The 22,786-nt window shown below is 46.1% G+C and overlaps 1 protein-coding gene across 1 annotated transcript in view; it reads left to right on the plus strand.

Moving 5' to 3' along the window:
• The window catches only part of LIMCH1 (LIM and calponin homology domains 1), a gene marked incomplete at its 3' end in the record, with an annotated part of 231,155 nt that overhangs the window by 198,048 nt on the left and 10,321 nt on the right, over nt 1-22,786 (plus strand). The window contains exons 21-26 of the mRNA XM_068137614.1: nt 10,221-10,314; nt 13,211-13,383; nt 14,024-14,129; nt 17,434-17,508; nt 18,263-18,291; nt 20,439-20,522. Of these exons, the coding sequence (XP_067993715.1) occupies nt 10,221-10,314; nt 13,211-13,383; nt 14,024-14,129; nt 17,434-17,508; nt 18,263-18,291; nt 20,439-20,522 (561 nt within the window). The remainder of the gene's footprint in view (nt 1-10,220; nt 10,315-13,210; nt 13,384-14,023; nt 14,130-17,433; nt 17,509-18,262; nt 18,292-20,438; nt 20,523-22,786) is intronic.

The following is a 22,786-nucleotide window of genomic DNA, read 5'->3' on the forward strand; positions in this document are numbered from 1 at the left end:
AAAGCCAGGTTAGTGTTGCTTCTGCTATGGAAGAGCTGATAATGGGAGCGTTTGGAGGATAAAGAGCTTCAGCTTGCTGTAGATCAGAAGCAAAACAGCCAAGAGAAAAGAAGCCAAATGAAAGGGTTACTGTCCCCTTTTTAGGATTTTCAGAGCTCTGTAGCTGTAGAAGGAATAAAGGAAGGAAGGAGGAAGTTCAGTAACAGAAGCCACTGATAGGGCTTGGGTACATTTGTACCTGTTTGATGCCCTCTCATCTTTCCCTTTCTGCAGCTTTGAGCATCATGTACCTAGCTGAACACGGATTTTTCTGCTTCTGGTGTCAGCCCTTGTGGTGATAATGGCAAAGGAGGCAGAAAACCTTGAATTCTCATATTCCTTACGACTGACATTTGCAGAATGCCTCCTGGTTTGTGAGCTTGGGTGCACTTAATTTATGTAACCTTCTACAGAGAACAAATGTGCACCCAAATGGTGCTATTGATCATTTCTGTGCTCTAACTGAGGATTTTATATCACCAGCTTCATGGTTTCATCAATAATATGACAAGGTAGTGCAAATCATTGTAATTACCCCTGGTGATTCAGCTTCAAGCAAAGGTGTGTGTGTCAAGCATGTCAAGGGCAGAGCAAGGAGAGGGGACTGCTTTAAGGAGGATCTCACATGGGGAAACAAGTGCAATGCACTGAGCATGATGGCAGGGGAGAGAGGAGGAGATTTGCCTGTGGCTGGGAGGGAATTTGCCAGCCTAGGATATGATTACAGGTTCTGTTCCTTCTAGATACTTGCTTCTTTTTACCCAGCTGCTTCATTGTAAGTTTCTGGGTCCCAATGCCTGAGACTAAGCCATGGGCAGTAGTTTAGCCATTGAGCATGGATGGGAAAGGCTTAGATGTCAGGTTACAGAGACAGGGCACGGTGCTGATGCTTGGCTTCTTCACTGTTTGTGTTGAGGCACAGAGCAGCACTGCTGTAGGCAGCTCCTCAGTATGGATATCATCAGTCTGGGGCTTTATCTGCAGGAAATGGCCAGCCATGCTGGACTCACTTCACTCAGCCTTTCCCTGTACCTATTTTACTTTGTTTTCTGGACAACTAACACAGCCATGTCAGCCTACATCTGCAGATCCTGAAATACTAATCTCCTCTCTGAAGGTGTAACCCCTCCTAGGAAGGTTGGGAATCCAAATAAAGAGCCTCCTGGACTTGTGCTACTCCTCATAAAATGTGGCCTCCTGCTGGATAAGGATGATAAACCACTGAGAGCCCTCCAGAGAGGTAGAAGGGGTTTACTTTTTGCTCCAGCACTATGGGGCTTCCAAGCTACACACTGTTGGAAGTAAAGAAGCTTTTTGAAGCTGCTGCTGTTATCACCTCCCACAAGGAGAAACCAGGGCTATAGTTTTTGTCTGATGCTTAACTCTACTGAATTTTTAGGAGAGGAAGAGAAGACTACAGAAACAGGGGTAGAAAAGCAGCTGAGGTGAAGAATCAGAGTAGAAAAAAACCCAGCTACATTTCTTTTGCCTTGAGAAATCTTGTACAAATTGAACATATTTTCAAAGCCTTTTCTGCACTTGTTTCCAGTGCCTTGATTTGCATGCTTTCCTTTATTAGTATCATTTTTGTTAGCTGTGTCCATCCCAGGCTTTGAATAAGATTCACAGGGGTTAGTTTCTCTGCCTGTTAGCTGTTTCTAGGGTGGTTTTCCTTTCTACTTGCTCTGAGATTTATTTTGGGTTTGTATTTTACTCATTTTCTGTTGTGAGTCTCCTGTGTGGAGTATATATTCCTTTTCATACATACATATATATGTATGTATATGTATATATTACCTTTGGCCCTCCTGTCTTCCCCTTCTGATTCTCTTCCTGTTGTTTGCATGCTTCTTCCTCCTCCTCCATCCCTCTTAGAGCTGCGCTTCTGCTGTTTCAGTTCAATTGTCAAATGGACTAGTCCTGTCTTCTCTCTGCCTGGCAGGCTTCCCTTTGAAGCTCTGCATCCCTGCTCTAAATCTGTCCTGCTGGCTTCAGGCACTGTCTGCAGTACAGAAAGATGCTGTGCAGCTGCACTTCGACAGCTCTTTTGACCTGAAGTTTGGAAACCCATTCAGTCAAGTTGCACCACTTAAGACATCAATATGATTGAGGATTTGGGGGAGCTGGGGAAGCATAGGGGAGCATTTTGTGTGTGTGAGACCGTGATGTCTCTTGTCTTTGTGACAGAGGAGTCTGCCTATGTGAGGATGAAATAATGATTGGCAGTCAGAGACTGATTGGGAAACATGTATCTGCTGCCTAAATCTGCTATCAAATGAGATGCCAGAAGCTGCAGCAGGTGGGAAGGATGGTAAAGAGCAGTATGTTCAAGATGCTATACTTGTGTCTGTAGTGTATAGGTAGAGTACTTAGATTTATTTCACTATTTTTAGGTGAGGGGGAGGGGTTTACAAGGGACTTAACCTTTACTCAAGAAATAGCTAATCAAGTTTTGCCTATGATTTAAGGCTAGGAAGGATAGAATTGTCCTGTAAGCAAGATGAAAATGTCCCTCTGGTGTTGGTGCAGCAATGTGCTGCTAAGAGAGGCAGTAGGTAAAGCACGCTTCTTGTCACTGCAGCTGGAAAAACAGAGGCAAAGGCCCAAAGACTGAGTAGTCAGTTAGTGGAAATGCCAGCAATAACCTGAGAATCATCTCCATCTCCTCACCCTGCTCCTAACTGTCAGCCACTGGGTCCTGTTTTCTTTCCATTCTACAGAGGAGTTAGGCTGAGCAGTTACATCCTGCAGCTCTTGGAACCAGAAGCTGGCAAAGTAAATGTTTTGTTTTAAAACAGAATGTGTGCAGCTTTTAATGTAGGGGGAATTAATTTGTCAGTGAGCAACATATCACTTTATTTTCACCAATCTTTGTATGAGCCTTTGGAAATTATTGGCTTGTTATAGTTCTAATTATAACTCTGCTCTGATCAACAACAGCAAGAAAAAATAGACAGATCAGGTTAGGGTGGTGATGGTAGGAAGTGATTTTGGCTTTCTTTTAGTTTTTCACTAGCTAGCTTAAATTTGTCCATTTCTACTCACTGCATGCTTGGCACAAAATAAAGCTTATATATCTATGTATATATTTATGTACATCCAAGTAACACTCTCCTTCATCTTCAAAAAGCCACTGATTGAACCGAGATTAAAGTCTGTGCTTTCTTGTGGTTGAGGGTTGTTGGCCAAGCTACAGGAGAGCAGAGCTGAAATCCTGATTTGTACATATCTGGCAGGACAAGTCTTTGTTCCTTGATATGTTACAAGCAACACTTGCAGAGTAAGTAAGTCTGTTCCATCATATTGCCAGCTTTGCCTTGAACCACACATGGGAGGATGCATGGAGAGCTGGACTATTGTGACAGTTTAGGCTGTGCCTTTAAGAAAGATAGCTGCAAATTTCTCTAGCTGAATAGTTGGGTCTGGGTGGGTTAAACCATCACAACTACCTGAAGGGAAAAAGGTTTAGGATGTGAAGTAAGAGCAGCAAAGCTTCAAAGCAGCTAGAGGTGAGCTGTGCTCAGGATTTGCTCACAATGTAGCATCCATGTCTCCCAGCCTGCAGATAGCCATGCACTTTTCAGCATCTGAGTGACAGGAGCTGATTTTACATCCCAACTGAGCAGTAACAGCTCTAGGAAAAAGGTAGCAGGAATACTTAACACCATTTCTTGCAACACTTTGAAGGCTTCTATGTCAATTACCAATCCACCCCCATCTTTGGTTGTAGCTGGCCTGAGCATAGCATTGTATGATTGCCAGATGAGGCAGAAGACTTAACGTGTCAGGGCAGTGCTCGGGCTGTGGCACTCCACTGGCATAGCATGCAAGGCACCTAGCTGCAGCAGCCCAAGGTCATGCCAATGTTACCACTCACAACAGCAGCAAATGCTGGCTTTGAGGAGGAAATCCTCGTATGAAGAGTTTAAAGTCAATGAGGCCGTGCACAATTCCAGTCACACAAGGCAATCTCCACACGTAGCCATTGAGACTGTGACCAATGCCATTCCTGAGGGATTTTTCTTTTTTACAGCATTTAAACTGTAGTTCTAACCTGATTCCTCCCAGATCTCTCTGCCTTCTCGCTGGTTTTGTCATGCTTTCCTAGAAAATGCAGCCCTGCTATTTCATATGATTTAATGTACAAGTAGTGTTAACTGACCATTTACAAGAAGGGTTAATAAAGTTCTACTGTAACTTCCTTTGGAGTTTGAATTCTTGTAGTAGTTGCACTGTTGGGTGTTTTAGCAGTTCCTAGTCACTGGATTCGTAGGGGGTTGTAAGGATGTGAGGTTCTGCCACAGCAGTGGGCAGTGTGGCTGTTTCTGGCTCGTATGGTCTTCAGGAAAGAAATACTTGGACTGATGTCCTCATTTATGGGATAAAAACTCCTATCTGCCACAAGCTGAACTAATTTATTCCCATGCCTAATAAGTGATAATGCTCTGAGTCAGCTGTGCTTGTGTCTTTGTCAAACAGATAACCTTGGTTAGCAGAACTGAGGTGCTGCTCTGTGCTCTGTTACTGCTGCGCTCATAACTGCAAATGCAATGACAGTATTTGACTTTCCCTCATGCACTGAAGCTTTTAAATCCTAAATGGGGAAGTTCCCTTTTATCCTCTGGGTAGCTAAGGACATGGACCTGATGGAGTAGGTCCAGAGGAGAGCCACCAAAATGATCCGGGAGTTGGAGCACCTCTGCTATGAGGACAGGCTGAAGGAGCTGGGGGTGTTCAGCCTGCAGAAGAGGAGGCTCCAGAGAGTCCTGATAGCAGCTTTCCAGTACCTGAAGAGGCTCTACAGGAAGGATGGAGAGAGACTGTTTACAAAGGCCTGTGGTGACAGGATGAGGGGCAATGGCTTCAAACTGGAGAAGGGCAGATTTAGATTGGATAGAAGAAGTTCTTTGTTATGAGGGTGGTGGAACACTGGAACAGATTGCCCAGGGAGGTAGTTGAGGCTCCATCTTTGGTGGTGTTCAAGGGGCTCAAAAGGGCTCTGAGCAACCTGATCTAGTTGGGACTGCCCCTGCTTGATGCAGAGAGGGTTGAACTAGATGACCTTTGGAGGTCTCTTCCAACCCAGACCATTCTATGATTCTAAGATGCATGAGGTAATAAAAGCACCAATCCATGTAGACAGCATTCTTCAGTCTTCAAGAGTTAATAAGATAATCTTCATGCCAGCCTGGACCTGGGGGCAGAGAATAACCACAGCACCTATGCAGCAAGGTTATTCCTACTTCCCTTGAAGGCTTCATTGCCTGTGTTGGTGGTGTGTGAAATTCCCTCATAGGCAGCTGCAGCTCAGCCAGCACGTGGAGTGGCTCTGTGGTCCTGCAGAGTGACGCCTTTGCACAAGAGGTCCTTCGTTCCAAGGCATGGGAGCTCCTCTGAAATGCCTCAGAGATGTCCCTCAGCGAGTTGTTTGGTTTTTCAGTGTCTACATCAAAATATGATCCTCTTGGGTCCAATGAAGTGCTTGCACACCTTTGTCACGTTCAGTGCCAACATCACCATTGGATTACAAGGCATTTACTACACGGGAAAGATGAAAGTCTGTGGCAGAAAAGGCATTTTATCAGCTGTGTCAGTACAAGAATTTTCTTACCTGTGTCATGCACCTGTGGATATTGCTTTTAGAAACAGGATTAGCTATACTGGGAATGAGAGAGCTCCCCAGTGAAGCTGACTTCATTGCTAGTTTTTATTTAATAAATTACTTACTAATCAGGTTTTTATTTTTAGCTCAATGTCACAAACATTTAATTGCTCAGCAGAGGGAGGAGGAAGAGTCAAGTCTCGTGAGCAGGAGCAGAACTGCAAGATTCAGTTTTCCTGCAGCAAGTGCTGGCTCCTTTCCTTTTCTTTCCTTTCCTTTTCTTTCCTTTTCTTTTCTCTTTTCTTTTCTTTTCTTTTCTTTTCTTTCTTTTCTTTTCTTTTCTTTTCTTTTCTTTTCTTTTCTTTTCTTTTCTTTTCTTTTCTTTTCTTTTCTTTTCTTTTCTTTTCTTTTCTTTTCTTTTCTTTTCTTTTCTTTTCTTTTTTCTTTTCTTTTCTTTTCTTTTTTCTTTTCTTTTCTTTTCTTTTTTCTTTTCTTTTCTTTTCTCTTTTCTTTTCTTTTCTTTTCTTTTCTTTTCTTTTCTTTTCTTTTCTTTTCTTTTCTTTTCTTTTCTTTTCTTTTCTTTTCTTTTCTTTTCTTTTCTTTTCTTTTTTCTTTTCTTTTCTTTTCTCCTTTCCTTTCCTTTCCTTTCCTTTCCTTTCCTTTCCTTTCCTTTCCTTTCCTTTCCTTTCCTTTCCTTTCCTTTCCTTTCCTTTCCTTTCCTTTCCTTTCCTTTCCTTTCCTTTCCTTTCCTTTCCTTTCCTTTCCTTTCCTTTCCTTTCCTTTCCTTTCCTTTCCTTTCCTTTCCTTTCCTTTCCTTTCCTTTCCTTTCCTTTCCTTTCCTTTCCTTTCCTTTCCTTTCCTTTCCTTTCCTTTCCTTTCCCTTCCCTTCCCTTCCCTTCCCTTCCCTTCCCTTCCCTTCCCTTCCCTTCCCTTCCCTTCCCTTCCCTTCCCTTCCCTTCCCTTCCCTTCCCTTCCCTTCCCTTCCCTTCCCTTCCCTTCCCTTCCCTTCCCTTCCCTTCCCTTCCCTTCCCTTCCCTTTTATCTTTTATCTTTTATCTTATTTTCTTTTCCTTTTCTTTTCTTATTTTCTTTCTTCTCTCCTCTCCTCTCCAAACCTCTCCTATCTGAACCTCTCCTCTCCTCTCCGAACCTCTCCTCTCCAAACCTCTCCGAACCTCTCCAAACCTCTCCTCTCTGAACCTCTCCTCTCCTCTCCTCTCTGAACCTCTCCTCTCCTCTCTGAACCTCTCCTCTCCGAACCTCTCCTCTCCTCTCCTCTCCTTTCTCTTCTTTAGTTTCACTCTCTTTTGAAAGAGTTTCTATAAATAACATCTATGTCATTGCCTGATTCAACCTCATGGATGTAGGTTATGGGTAGTTTATTGCACTTGTGCAGGAAAGCCGCAGGACTCAGCACCATGTTTAGGTTTCCGAGGTCACTCTAGACCTAGAGGGGATAAAAGTGCATCATGTCTGTGCATTCACTGAGCTTTTTAAACCCTCTGAGAGGCCAGTGGGGCTGTGCTCCAGTCAGCATTTCGTTTCCCTGGGTATTTGTAACACTGTTTTTAACACTTTCTGTCTCATCCTCACTTTATAGCTTTAAGGCTTCAGGGGTTGAAATTAAAGCTCAAATTATTTTTGGGGGGGGAGGTGGGGGATGCAAAGGAGGGGAATTTTCCAGTGTGGACAGTTTCTTTTTGAAAGTGGAAGGCAAGCTCTATTACTTTACCAAAGGGAGAAACAAAACAACAACCCAAACCAACCAACAAACAACCCCCACCACCACCCCACCCCCTACAATATAAACATTCACAGTTGAAATTTGCAACCCTTCCTTTGGAAGGCCTTGTGCTTTGGAGCAGTGAGGAGTTGTTGGGTAGGTTCCTCTTGCTTTTCCAGGTAAAAATCTACCTTGTTTAGGGCAAACCCTGAGCTCTTGGTAACCACCATTTCAATTTTTATTTAGGTTTAATGGAGGTTGTAGAATGATAGAATAATTCAGAGTGTGAGACTCTAGCTGAGTCTTCTGCTCAAAGCAGGATCAGGCATGAGATCAGACTAGGTTGCTAAGGGCTTGTCCATGGAAGCCTTGAAATATTTCAAGGACAGAGTTGGCACAGCCTGCCTGGGCATCCTGTTACACTGCCTGGCTGTCCTCATGGAGAAAAGAAATACTTATTTCTGCACTGAGCAAGGTTGGGAAGGGTTTCCAAGTAGCTTCTCCCATGATTGCTGCCACATCAGGAGACAGACCTAAAGCTGAAGGAGGCATTTTCTTTATTTTTAGTGTTCTGTTGGGGCTTTCATTGAGAAGGCTCTCACTGGAGCACAGTCTGGCATCAAGATGGTCTGGAAAAGGGAGAGGTGAGTTATGACGGAGAGAAGGGCAACTGAGCAGCATGGAGCAAACCTGAGACACAGGACTTGGCACTCTTGGGAGCGTTTCTCTGGGGCCTGTTTCTTAGCCTGTGCTTCACCTCCAGCAATGGTTCCTCCTTGGAGCTTGTGACACATGGAGGGGGAGTCCCTATCCTTGTTTGCTATAGATGTGCTCACAAGTGGATGTGGTGGAGAGGTGGTTCTCAAACTGTTTGTGCTGCCTTTTTGGAGTGCATAGTTCACTCTCTGCCTCATCCAGTTTGAGAACCACGTTTAGGCAGAAGGGAGGTATGTCCAAAGAAGAGCAACAAAGATGGTGAAGGGTCTAGAGTACAAGTCTTAGGAGGAGTGGCTGAAGAAGCTGAGTTTGTTTAGCCTGGAGAAAAGGAGTCTGAGGGGAGACCTGAAAGGAGGGGGTAGCAAGGTGGCTATTGCTCCTTCTTCCCCAGAAGCAAATGATAGAATGAGAGGAAATGACCTCAAGTTGCACCTGTGAGGTTTAGATTGGATAGAAGGAAAAATTCCTTCACTGAAAGGGTTATCAGGCATTGGAATAGGCTGCCCAGGGAAGGGATTAAGTCACCATCCCTGGAGATATTTAAAAGACACATAGGCATGGTTTAGTGGTGGACTTGGCAGTGCTGAGGTTTACAGTTGGACCCAGTGATGAGGATCTTTTCCAACCTAAATGATTCTGTGTCTCCCCGTGGGGCAGAGGATTTGGATGGGTGGAGGTGAGGGTGCAGTGGAAGGCACCTGGCAGCAGGGAGGACAGAGAGCAGCCAGCCCCAGCAGGCACCAGAGGAGACACTGCCACGTCCAGAGGCTCATGGTGGTGATCTGGCGCCTGTCCTGCTGTGAGGTGGCGGCACAGCCCTTGGCAGCCACGGACTCCTTTGTTGTTCCCAGCATTGCTCACTGCCTGCTGGGCTTGCCCACTTTGCTGCCCCTGACCCTGGCCCCACACCAGTCCCTACCATTTCCTCGCTAAGGCATCTTCCCAGACGCATTCCCTGCCCCTCCCAGAGCATGCCTCCCTCCAGAGAGAAGAGGGGCAGGAATTCCCAAGCAGTGCCAACAGAAAGCTCTCTGGAGCCAAAGTGTGTCTGCAGGCATTGGCTTCCTCTTGGCACTGCCAGCAGTTGTCCCCGTGATCAAGCTGTGACAGCCCAGGTCTGCTCTTCAGGGGGCATGGATGGATGAGCCACAGGCTCATGTGGGTCTGCAGGGATGGGAAATGGGATCCCTGCAGGAGTTGGAGGTCTGAATCCTGCCTCATGAAAAGAGGAAATTTCATCAGATTTCCTCCTTTGCAGCTGTTAAGAAGATGGAAGAGTGGGAGGAGGACAGGAAAGCGAGTCTACAATAGACTATTTCTGAAACACATTAGTTTTTCCTTCCAAAAGTAGACTGCAGCTAGGATTTTCCTCTGTTGAATGGGCCATTTTCTAAGCATTTCATGCATTAGAAGCACTGTGCCGTGGCTGATTGGTTTGCTGCAGGTTTTCCTCCATTTGCCTACTGGGAAAGCGGATGTGTGGTGGAAGCTGCTAAACAGATCAGCTGAAGTGCTCCCCTTGTTTTGACAGCGTGGTTTTAGCTCTCCAGCAGCCTTGTCCCGGGTCGGGAAGCTGGCTCCTCAAAGGGATTTGGATTATTGGCTTGATACGCTCTCACCATATTTTTTCAGTCCTCTCTGAACAGTCTTTCAAGTATTTCATTACCTCAAATACTGACTCTGGCTTTTCCCTTCAGATAACAGATTGTTTGGACAACCGTGAAATAAAGGAAGTATTTAATTACTCTGCCACTTTTCAAGCTCCAGTATGTGCTGGCTATTTGCTAATGCATAGGTTTGTCTGTTATTCTGGAGGAAGGAAACTAGGGGTGAAATGTATGCTTATCTCCTGCTAACACAATCCAAGATAGCCTACAGTTTTAAAGGCTTGGAGGAGCTCTTCCAAACCCACTGCATGATGGTTGCTGATGAATGGTTGGAAAAGGAGATTAAAGCCCAGTGATTCCACACCCAAGCGGTGCATACTGCTCCGAAACGTACTCCCCAGCTCCCTACCGAGCTCTAAACCATTCTGGTTTAAACATATTACAAAGAAGCAGCAAGTACTGCCTTGGGGAATTAACATATCCTTTTATTTCCACTCTGGTCACTGTGTTTCTACTGTATTATTCTCTGCAGGCCTCCACGGTGGCAGCAGATGCAGCCACCAGCCAGCAGGTCGATGCCAGTCCAGGAAGTGCGGGACCCGCAAGCCCGGCGTGCCCATCCCCAGGTGGGTTGTTGGTTGTTGCTGCTGCCCTTACCCCTGCCCTTGCCCAGTTTCATCACTAAGTGCATGAGCAGCAGCAGCAGCACCGAGAAGGTTTATTAGAAAATGCAGAAGAGGTCATAAATCTCAACAGGAGAGAGAAATTTTTCACACTAAGAATGTTCATCCATTGCAACAACGTGGCTGAGTCTCCGTGGCTGGAGGTTTTCATGGTGCAGCTGAACAGGTGGCTGGGCAATCTCTTCACAGGCTCCCTTTCCCAGTGAAAGGTGGGACCAGATGATCTTTTGAGGTCCCTTCCAACCTGGTCTGTCCTGTCATTCTGTGGTTGAAATGACACACCTGACTTAGTGTCACTCACGATGCTCATTGTCTGCTTTGCTGTTTGTGTGAATGAAAAGCTGGTGCCACAGCATACTGTAAGCAGAAAGCAATCAGGACAGAAACTATCAAGTCAGTAATAGATTCTGTTTAAGATTTTTTTTGTTGTTTTGGTTGTTTTTTCCCCCTCAAGACACTAAGAAATGGGAAAGGAGAACAAGAAAGGGCACTTCAGTCCTTGTAGGAGCTTTAAAATGGATGATATTGTGCAAACTCCTGATTTTCTGCTTTAAAGCCTTTATGCATGGTTCCTACTCTGGGGAAAGGAATTTGCTGGTACAAACTCACTCTGTTTCCTTCAAAGGGGTGTTTCTGAAACCTTACCTGGGGGCAGACATTTTGTCCACTGCCCAATGCTTTTCTATGTCTTTCTTTGTCGCTCAGTTTTTCAAATGGGTCTACCAAATTTCAGCTTGCTCTGGGTGCTATTTGAAGCACTGCAGGAGAGCTCTGGCTGTAATTGGTATGTAAACATAATGCTCCTATTTCTTGAGGATAAATGTGACTTAAACAATTGAGCTTTGCCCTCAAACACCAAGGAGAAAGTTCTTCACAGAGAGAGTTGTTAGCCGTTGGAATGTGCTGCCCAGGGAGGTGGTGGAGTCAGCATCCCTGGAGGTGTTCAAGAGAGGATTGGACGTGGCACTTGATGCCATGGTTTAGTAGTCATGAGGTCTTGGGTGGCAGGTTGGACTTGATGATCTTTGAGGTCTCTTCCAACCTTATTGATTCTATGATTCTAATGGGGTACCAATTCCCCAAGATTAGAAGCGTATCCAGCCTTGTCTTGATGTGCTGCAAGACTGAAGCATGTGGGTTGTAACAAGGGCTCCTTAAATGGCTTTAGTACTTTGGCTCCTAGATACCAAAACACAGAAGTTAACAACCCTCAGTTGCACCTGGCAGCTAATGTAGAAGCTGTAGTCTTGTGATGAGCAAGCCAAATTCTCCCCTCAAGAGTCAGCAGTGACGAGCTGGTGATATTTGTCTACAAATCTCAAAGCCACCTTGTGGCCGGCTCCACAGCTGTCACAACTGCTAAACATTATTGAAAGCAAAGTTTAACCTTGGCTGGCAAGGAAAACTGAGATGGCATTGCAAACACTGAAATGGTAAAGGAGCAGGGGTTTCATCGTGTCTGCTTTGGAGGGATAGATGTGATACAAACTGTGTGACCTTCATGTACAACAAGCAACCTCCTTTGCTGTTCAGTACAAACCAGATACCTCTGTGCTGGGCCCCCCGTGCCACTAGTGGTGTGGGGAATGTTCCCAAACAGTGTGCACCTGACTGGCAGCAGGAGCAGCTCTTGTCTCTGCTTGTGTGCAGATTCTTAGTGGAGCCTAGGGTATCATAGTATTATAGTATCAGAGTATCAGTCAGGGTTGGAAGGGACCACAAGGATCATCTAGTTCCAACCCCCCTGCCATGGGCAGGTGCTCTTCTTTCTTAGCTCACTCTCCTAGCCTGTCAAAAACATCCATTCAGAAGCTGCCACTGCTGCTGAGGATGGAAAGGGGACAGGATCTGAAGCTGAGATTCTGCTTTAGAGGTTGGAGAGATATCTGGGTGCTGGTGAACTGCTTGGGATACTGGCAGCAGCTCTGCTTCCAATGGTGGCACCAGTAGTTTAGCTGTCACAGTCCTCCACTGTGGGCTGTTGCACTCCTTGTTCCTTCTCCTGTAATCCAACATGAATTTAGAATCATACAATGGTTTGGGTTGGAAGGGACCTCCAAAGGTCATCTAGTCCAGCCCCCTCTGCAGCAAGCAGGGGTATCCTCAACTAGATCAGACTGCCCAGAGCCCTGTCAAGCTTCACTTTGAATATCTCCAGGGATGGAGCCTCAACTACCTCCCTGGGCAATCTGTTCCAGTGTTCCACCACTCTCACAGTAAAGAACATGTTCCTAACATCCAATCTAAATCTGCTCTTCTCTAGTTTGAAACCATTGCTTCTCATCCTGTCACCACAGGCCTTTCCAAACAGTCTCTCTCCATCCTCCTTGTAGCCCCCCTTCAGTTACTGGAAGGTTGCTATTAGGTCTCCCCACTTGGGTTTTTGTAAGATCTGAATGACCAGGAGGTTATTCCAGCCCAAGGCTTCCTGTTAGCACAATGGATGCTGGCTGATGCTTGGTAGAAACAGACAAGCTGAAATGGCCTCCAGGGCTGACACTGTGATACAGCTTCTTGTCTGTGTAGCATCTTAGAGATCTGTACCTCAGTAGGTGTGTTGTAGGCTACAGCACACCTCAGCTGAAGAGGAGCATCTGAAGTAATTTGGGTGACTGTCCCCAAGAACTGTCTTGCTGACTTTGTTGACCATGATGCCCAAGCACCTACATTTTTTCTTCTCTGAGAGGTTAATTTTGCCTTTGTTGGAGGAAGAAGGATGTTTTTCCCCAAAAACCTTCCAGTATATTCAGTGAGAAATTGGGATGTAAGAAATAGACCTACATTTTGTTGGGAAAACTATCTTAACCTTGCAGCATTCTCTTTCATCTGTGTGAATTAGGTTCAGATCAAAAGCAATTCAAGTCAACTGCAGCTTGTGCCAGCCCTGTTGTGAAGAGATTAGAATTCCTCCCCAGTCCTGTCCCTTCAGAGGAAACAGCTTCAAGTGAGAAGGACGTGAAGAAACCTGAAAGGGAGCAGCAGAAGGAACCAGAGATCCCTGCCACACCAGAGGTATGTACAGGTAGAAAAAGAAAGAGTAGAAAACAAAACAAAAAGAAAGCTCTCACACAGAAATATTTGTTGTGCAAGTTGGTATTTTTCTCTGTACAATGTCACTTCAGGAGTTCATTCAAAACAATCTGTCAGGGAAGATGGTTTCTGTGTGAAATCCTGTGGCTAGCAGACAGGTTCCCCTTCAAACGAACTCCCCAGAGTCTGCTTGTAGCATTTGAACATCTAAACTGGCTGGAGCAGAAATGAGAGCTTGACCTGCAAACCCCAGTCCCAGCACATGCTGGGAGGACAGAGTATCTGGAAGCTGCAGACAGTGGTGTTTACCCTCTTAGTCCTCTTGAAATGCTGAGCAAGTGCAGATGGTGGCAAAGGTGACAAATGGCCGTGACCGTACTGCGCTCTCAGTTAAGTTAGATGCTGGTCCTGGGTTAGGGTCAGCTTTGGTGTGCAGAGCAGCGTGAATGTCCACAACAAACAGCTGCCAGTTATTTCCAGGACCCCAGTGCTACTTCATGTTGTAGCTCTGGAGACAAAGGCTTCATCTTTAATAAAGTCGATTCAGAAGAATAAGTAGAGTGGGTTTATATTAACCTGCTGATTTTTGAGTGTCGTTTTCTGCTCCCAAATGTCTGAACAGGTGATGAAACCAAAAGTCCTGGAACAAGAGGGGAGTGTAGTATTGCCATTTCTAAAGAAGCTACCTGAGACCAGCCAGGTTACTCTGCAGTATTCTGGTCTACAAGGTGAGCAAAAAAGCATTTGGAGAATTCAGTGGGACAGTAACTGAGTGTGTGCATGTGGTGTTCATTGAAAAGTGCCTCAACCTGGAGGGTTGTGGAGCTAAAATGGTTATTTTCTAGTTGGGTCTAACTGGTACTGGTAGTCTGGATTCTGTGATGCAAAGGACTCTTTTGGCTGCTCCCCTTAAGTATAGCAGCAGAATTGTGACAAAGGGGTGAAAGTAGAAGGGAAAGCCCTATCTTAGAATCATAGAATCAGTCAGGGTTGGAAGGGACCACAAGGATCAGCTAGTTCCAACCCCCCTGCCATGGGCAGGGACACCCCACACTAGAGCAGGCTGGCCAGAGCCTCATCCAGCCTGGGCTTAAACACCTCCAGGGATGGGGCCTCAACCACCTCCCTGGACAACCCATTCCAGGGCTTCACCACTCTCATGGGGAAGAACTTCCTCCTCACATCCAGCCTGAATCTCCCCACCTCCAGCTTCATTCTATTCCCCCTAGTCCTATCACTACCTGATATCCTAAGAAGTCCCTCCCCAGCCTTCTTGTAGGCTCCCTTCAGATACTGGAAGGCCACAATAAGGTCACCTCGGAGACTTGCACTTACCTAGCCTAGCAATAAAAGCTGTATTACATCAGTGTCTATTAAGTTTTATTAATACTGCTGCTCAGACATGAAAATGCCTTAGCAACTGGTTTTATCTCACAATAAAAACTTCTGGAGCTAAAGTCTGCATTCAGCTGCTCCTGTGGAGCTCCTTCTCGCAGATGAACAGTACACATGCTTGGCCACCTCCTGAATTTGGCTTGTGCCGACCATGAGTTCTTGCAATGCAGAACTTTCATGGGTTTTTTGCCTTCATGACAAAGTTCTGATAATCATAGAATCATAGAATTGTTAGGGTTGGAAGGGACCTCAAGGATCATCCAGTTCCGACCTCCCTGCCATGGGCAGGGACACCTCACACTAGAGCAGGTTGCTCACAGCCACATCCAGCCTGGCCACAAAAACCTCCAGGGATGAGGCTTCCACCACCTCCCTGGGCAACCTGTGCCAGTGTCTTACCACTCTCATGGGGAAGAACTTCTTCCTAGCAACCAAGCTGAATCTACCCATTTCTAATTTTTTTCCATTCCCCCCAGTCCTATCACTCCCTCACACCCTAAAAAGTCCCTCCCCAGCTTTCTTGTAGCCCCCTTCAGATACTGGAAGGCCCCAATGAGGTCTCCTTGGAGCCTTCTGTTCTCCAGGCTTAACAGCCCCAACTCCCTCAGTCTGTCCTCATAGGAGAGGAGCTCCAGCCCTCTAATTGTCCTTGTGGCCCTCCTCTGGGCATGCTCCAGCACATCCAGATCCTTCCTGTGATGTTTAATAGTTTGATTTTATGTTGAAGTTATAGCTGCAGATATGAAGGTATGGTGAAAGAAAGAGAAAAATAATCTTTAAGGTTTCTTTCCCCTGAGAATGTGATTAGGTTGTTAGTGTCTGTGTAGGCAGTACAATGATTATTCCAGATTTTTCAAGGTTGGAACTGCTGAAGGAGGTGGAAAACGGGATTGTCTGACAAGGGGTAGAATTCCCACTTGTTTTAAGTGGGGAGGTGCTTTCCAAAGAGGCTTTGCGAGCGATACCATTTAATGTTAGGCAGGAATCAATCCAAACATCCAGTAGCAGCTGGCTGGTCTCTCCTGTTTTCTGAGGGATGCTGAAACACTTGGCTGCTCTCTAGCGTTCACAGCACGTACAGCTCTGAGAGTCTTTAAAGCCTCTCTCGCAGGAGAAATGGATGCAAGCACCATGCAAAGGCTTCAGAGGCTTGAAGGAGTGGCTGCCCTTGACTGGCATTACTGTGCCAGGGCTCTCCTGCAACATCAAGTGCCATAGAATCATAAGATCGTTGTAGTTGAAAAAGACCTCTCAGAGTCCAGCCATCAATCCAACACAGCCATGGCTTTTAAACCATATTCCGGCGTGCCATATCTCTTGAACACCTCCAGGGATGGTGGCTCTGCCACCTCCCTGGCCAGCCCCTTCCAATGCCTGACCACCCTTTCTGTGAAGAATTTTTCCCTAGTATCCAACCTAACCCTCCCCTGGCGCAATTTCAGGCCATTTCCTCTTGTCCTATCACTTGGTGCTAGAGGGAAGAGACCAACCTCCACCTCACTCCAAGCTTCTTTCAGGGAATTGCAGGGAGTGAGAAGGTCTGTCCTCCAGATCAAGCACTCCCAGTTATTTCAGCCATTCCTCACCATCCCTGTTCTCCATACCCTTCACCAGCTTTGCTGCCCTTCTCTGAACCTGCTCCAGTACCTCAATGTCCTGCTTAAAGGGAGAAGCCCAAAACTGAGTCAAATATTCACAATGAGGCCTCACCAGGCTGAGTACAGGGGCATGATCACTTCCCTATCCTGCTGGTCACACTATTCCTGATCCAGGCTAAGATGCTGGCAGAAAGGGACCTAAGGGTACTGGTTGAGCAGCTGAACGTGAGCCAGCAATGTGCCCAGGTGGCCAAGAAGGCCAATGGCATCCTGGCCTGTATCAGGAATAGCATGGCCAGCAGGAGCAGGGAAGTCATTCTGCCCTGTACTCAGCACTGGTTAGGCCACAGCTTGAGTACTGTGTTCAGTTTTGGGCCCCTCAGTTTAAGAAAGATGTTAAGATGCTCAAATGTGTCCAGAGAAGGGCAATGAATATGGTGAGGGGTTTGGAGCACAGCCCTGTGAGGAGAGGCTGAGGGAGCTGGGGTTGCTTAGCCTGGAGAAGAGGAGGCTCAGGGGAGACCTTCTTGCTCTCTACAACTCCCTGAAGGGAGGTTGTAGCCAGGTGGTGGTTGGTCTCTTCTCCCAGGCAACCAGCACCAGAACAAGAGGACACAGTCTCAAGCTGCACCAGGGGAGGTTTAGGCTGAAGTTCTTCCCAGAAAGAGAGATTGGCCACTGGAATGTGCTGCCCAGGGAGGTGGTGGAGTCACCACCACAGGAAGTGTTTCGAAAAAGAGATTGGATGTGGCACTCGGTGCCATGGTTTGTTTGATGAAATGGTGTTGGGTGAGAGGTTGGACCCAATGGTCTCAAAGGTCTTTTCCAACCTGGTTAATTCTGTGTTCTGTTGACCTTCTGGGCCACCTGAGCACATTCAAATCCAGAGGGGCCCATCGTAAACCAGGCGCAAATGGGCCAAAGCGCCTGTGGGGGGAAAACTCCCTTTTTGTGGCCAAGGCAGCTGGAGTCGGAGAGCCCATCCTCACCCATTGACCACCCTGTGTTTCTTGTTTTGTCTCGGTGTCGGTGCCTGCAGAGCCGGCCCGCGGGGCCGCGCTCCCGCTTAGGCTTCGCAACAGCTGGCGGCGCTCACAGTTTTTCTCGCAGTCAGGTAAATGCGGCGCTCAGGCCAGCTTCCGCCCTCTCCGCTGCCTCCAGCCGCAGCTGTCTTCGGACGTGGGGCTGGGGGTGAGAGCTGATGATCACGGGGGACCTGTTCTACCTCTTGCTTCCGTAGAAAGTGTCTCTTCCTGCTGCACAGTTGACAAAGAGCTGTTGGGTTGCGCATTGTTGCGATGCTCTGGTTTCAGGCACCCAAACGGAATCACTTGCCTAGCAATATTTTGTTGGGTTTTTTTCCTTCCCTTTCAATTTTCTTTCAATCAGCCTAATTTTCAAAGGCATTTGGATAGCAAATGGCAATGGTTCTCTTGGTAACTGTGGCTCTTGAGTAGTGTAGTCCCATCCTCTTAGCTGCGCTGTGCTTTTTCCTTCCTCGCGCTGAATCACGAAGGGAAAAGTAGATGGAGGTAGGTAACACTCAGTGTCCAAACACTGCTTGACGTCTGCAGCCAGAAGTAGATGGCATTAGCTAGAGGTAGAGTAGAAGCTACTGTTAGTTAGTCTTGTGCTCCTCTATACCCAGATACAAAGTAGTCCTGTTGGTGACGGGTGTGATCTGTTTCTGTGGGTTATTTGCTTGCCCTCAGCCCTCGCATTTGGGTGTGGGAGCCAATAGGAAACTAACATGAAGCGGTTCTATACAGATCTACAGTAGCTTTGATTGCAGGCTAAGCCCATCTCCTTGTGATGTTAAATCTGATCTTTCCTCTTTCTGTTTGTTCTTGTTTGTTTGTTTTTAATAGCTGATTCCGATAGCGGTGACAAATCAAACGTGAGTACCTTTACTTGCATCGTTGTTTGGCTTAGGGATGTGTTTGGCACGTGAATGTTTTATGCAAACTCTCTTTGAATAGCCCCAAATCAGAAGGGGAGTTAGTTAGTTAGTTAGTTAGTTAGTTAGTTAGTTAGTTAGTTTTCAATGGAATAAGAGACACAAAATACAACCCAAATCAAGACATGGTCTAAATCTGGTATTTATGCATTCTCCTCTTACCTGGAGGGACTGGCATCCATACAGTGCTCAGTTGCTGAAGCCACTAAGGCTTCACAATCTCAGCACAATGTGTAACTCTAAATTATTCATTTTGTTTTATATACATTAAAATTCCAGGAGATCCTTCTCCTGTCTACTCAATGAAAAAAAAACTTGCCATTGCAAATGCTACTCTTGAGCACAAAGTATTTCATATTCTGTTTGTCACCAAAAATAGGCATCACAGAATCACTGAATCACAGAATGTTAGGGGTTAGAAAGGACTTCGAGAGGTCATCCAGTCCAACCCTCCTGCCAGAGCAGGATCACCTAGAGCAGATCACACAGGAACACATCCAGGCAGCTCTTGAATATCTCCAGAGAGGGACACACCACAACCCGCCCTGGGCAGCCTGTTCCAGTGTTCTGTCACCCTCACAGGGAAAAAATTTTTGCTCCTGTTTCCATGGAACTTCCTATGCCTCAGCTTCCACCATTGCCCCTTGTGCTGTCATTGGGCATCACCCAGCAGAACCTGGCTCCATCCTCTTGGAACTCACCCTTTACACATTTATTAACATATTTATCTCCTCCTCCCCAAGCTAGGGAGCCCCAGCTCTCTCAGTCTCTCCTCTCTTCCTATCAGATTCAAATACAACTCTTGGTGGAATGGAATCTGACATCAGGTGTCTCAAATTGCCCTTGACTGTAAGGATTTTAACCATGTCTCATGTAAAGGGATCCTTTATGAAGCCTGAGATTCTATTTAATTATGGATAAAAAAGGGATACAAAGCTATAGGCTGTTGTGCTGGCAGCCATGTGAAATGAGAAAGGTTGCGCAATCACAAATTGGTTTGTATGTTGGGCAGAAAATTACAGAGAAGCAAAGTAGATGTTTTCTTTGCATTTGAGTACCTGCAAGTATTTGTGTTCAGTGCTGCTTAGAGCTTTCTTTTGGGTAATTTTCCCCCTCCAGTTAAAGCTTCTCAAGCCTTTCCTTGCAAACCAAATGATTATTTTACCATTTCGATACCTGTGGGCAATCCCAAGTGTCAGTGAAGCTAAGACTATTGTCTGCTCGCTGAGAAAACCAGTATCACAGAATCACAGAATTGTCAGGGTTGGAAGGGGCCGCAAGGATCATCCAGTTCCATCCCCCTTGCCACGGGCAGGGACTCTTCACACTAGAGCAGGTTGCTCACAGCCACGTCCATCCTGGCCTTAAAGACCTCCAGGGATGAGGCTTCCACTACCTCCCTGGGCAACCTGTTCCAGTGTCTCACCACCCTCATGGGGAAGAGCTTCTTCCTAAAATCCAGTCTGAATCTACCCATTTCTAGTTTTGTTCCATTCCCCCTAGTCCTTTCACTCCCTGACACCCTAAAATATTGCTCCCCAGCTTTCCTGTAGCCCTCTTCAGAGCCTTCCCTTCTCCAGACTGAACAGCCCAAATTCCCTCAGTCTGTCCTCATAGGAGAGGAGCTCCAGCCCTCTGATCATCCTCATGGCCCTTCTCTGGACACCTTCCAGCACTTCCAGATCCTTCCTGTAACAGAGGCTCCAGAACTGGATGCAGTGCTCCAGGTGGGGTCTCACCAGAGTGGAGTAGAGGGGAGTAAGCACTTCCCTCGATCTGCTGGCTATGCTTCTCTTGATGCAGCCCAGGATGTGATTTGCTTTCTGGGCTGCAAATACACACTGGTGGCCCATGTTGAGCTTCTCATCCACCAGCCCTCCCCAAGACCTTTTCTTCAGGACTGCTCTCAGCTAGTCCCTGCCCAGCCTATATTTTTTCTTGGGATTGCCCTGATCCAGATGCAGGAATCTAGTTCTCAATTTCCCATTTTAACATCATCACCAAGGGTAGGCCAGATGAAGTGCAGCTTTTTCTGGTAGCCTTGTGTAGTGTCAAAGTCTAATAGCTTGTTTTTTCTTCACACAAAGCATTTCAACTTTTGGTCCTGGGATCCGGAAGAAGAGCGAAAGCGCCAGGAGAGGTGGCAGCACGAGCAAGAACGCTTGCTTCAGGTAGGAAAGAAACTCCATGTCTTCCACCATGTGGTTCAGGTGTTGAATTGTCCCTCTGGACAAATGTTGGGCATTTTCTGTCATGTTTTCTGCATCTTCTGTGGCTGGAATGTGTCCAGAGAAGGGCAACAAAGTTGGTGAGGGGTTTGGAACACCAGCCCTATGAAGAGTGGCTGAGGGAGCTGGGGTTGACTAGCCTGGAGAAGAGGAGGCTCAGAGGAGACCTTATTTCTCTCTACAACTACCTGAAGGGAGGTTGTAGACAGGCAGGGGCTGGTGTCTTCTCCCAGGCAACCAGCACCAGAACAAGAGGACACAGTCTCAAGCTGTGCCAGGGGAGGTTTAGGCTGGAGGTTAGGAAGAAGTTCTACACAGAGAGAGTGATTGCCTATTGGAATGTGCTGCTCAGGGAGGTGGTGGAGTCACCATCATTGGAGGTGTTTAGGAGGAGACTTGATAGGGTGCTTGGTTGCATGGTTTAGTTGATTAGGTGGTGTTGGATGATAGTTAGATGCAATGATCTTGAAGGTCTTTTCCAACCTGGTCTGGTCTATTCTATTCTATTAATTCAATTCTATTCCATTCCATTCTATTCTATTCTATTCTATTCTATTCTATTCTATTCTATTCTATTCTATTCTATTCTATTCTATTCCAATTCTGTGGCAGGTGAGCAATAAAATGAGCATACACACATTCTCTGTGTGGTTTGAGCACATCTCCCTCCCCACCTTATAGATAGACCCAGAGGACTTAGTTCTGCATTCCAGTGTGGAGTCAAACCAACTGTAGATCTTCAACTATATTTAAAGTATTTTGAGGACAGGCTGCAAGGCTTTTAATGACTTGGAACCTCTTTCTCCAGACTGACACACTGCTGATGCTGACATCTATGCAATTTTTCATTAAAATCTGATCTAGTGTGGGGTGTCCCTGCCCATGGCAGGGGGGTTGGAACTAGATGATCCTTGTGGTCCCTTCCAACCCTGAATGAAACTATGAAAATGGTGGTCCTAAGAGATTTTCATTGACTTCTGCTTTGTGCACAGGTTCCTCTTGGAAAACACCAAGCTAAACCTGGACACAAAGGGGATGGGGTTGGTTTTTGTTAATTTTGGTGGGGATGTAACAGAAAAGCAGAATGCCAAAGGACACACAATAATAACAGGGAGTCTTTTTCATCTTTTAGGAGTGATTTGTGTGTCTCCTGCACTCATGAGATGATTTCTTTTTAGATAGTATGGTTGGGTTGCTTTTTCCCCTCTTAAAACTGTATAAAATTCTCATCATCATTTTTGGCATGTGTGGGTGTTCTCTCAGGAGTAAATGCATCCCTTCTGGATTAGCCAGGTGCGGTTTCTAATCTGAACAGAAGTTGGAACTGGTGTCAAAGGGATATGGAAGTCACAGTATCACAGTATAACTAAGGTTGGAAGAGACCTCAAGGATCATCTGGTCCAACCTGTCACCACAGACCCATGACTAGACCATGGCACCAAGTGCCACGTCCAATCTCCTCTTGAACACCTCAAGGGATGGTGACTCCACCACCTCCCCAGGCAGCCCGTTCCAATGACTAATGATTCTCTCAGTGAAGAACTTTCTCCTCACCTAAAGCCTGAACTTCCCCTGGCACAGCTTGAGACTGTGTCCTCTTGTTCTGGTGCTGGTTGCCTGGGAGAAGAGACCAACCCCTTCCTGGCTACAACCACCCTTCAGGTAGTTGTAGAGGGCAATGAGGTCACCCCTGAGCCTCCTCTTCTCCATCCTTCTTCCCCACGTTGAAACCAGTTCTGCCAACAGTTTTAAAGATCTCTGTGAGATAATTTTTCATGCAAAGCTGTGTGAAAACAATTCTCAGGAAATAATTTCACCAAGGAAGAATATAAGCCACTTAGCTAATTACAAGGTTGCTCTCTTCAACTTCTTTTAAACAGAGACAGGTATTTGTCATTCATTAAGTTGTATTGGCATCTCCCTTAAATTAGTACTAGTAAATTAGTACTAGTACCTGCAAAACTTTCTTGCATAATTGCTACTTTGCTGCAAGTTTGTAATGTAAAACCCATGCCTAAGTGTTTTGGAAGGTGTGAGAGCTTTTGGTAGCTCTTAATACTGTATAAGAAACAAGGAATTACGGAGCTTGTAGAGCATAAAGAGCATTTCTGACCAAAGATCTGAAAACTTCTTACAAAGGAAAATTCTTCTGGTATGTTAAAAAGATTCTTGTGGTTTGAAGGTGTTCAGTGTTAATCACAGAACTG

This window comes from Melanerpes formicivorus, unplaced genomic scaffold (assembly GCF_026170545.1).
Source record: "Melanerpes formicivorus ecotype bairdi unplaced genomic scaffold, bMelFor1.0.p_v2 SCAF_4, whole genome shotgun sequence".
NCBI classification, from domain to species: Eukaryota; Metazoa; Chordata; class Aves; order Piciformes; family Picidae; genus Melanerpes; species Melanerpes formicivorus.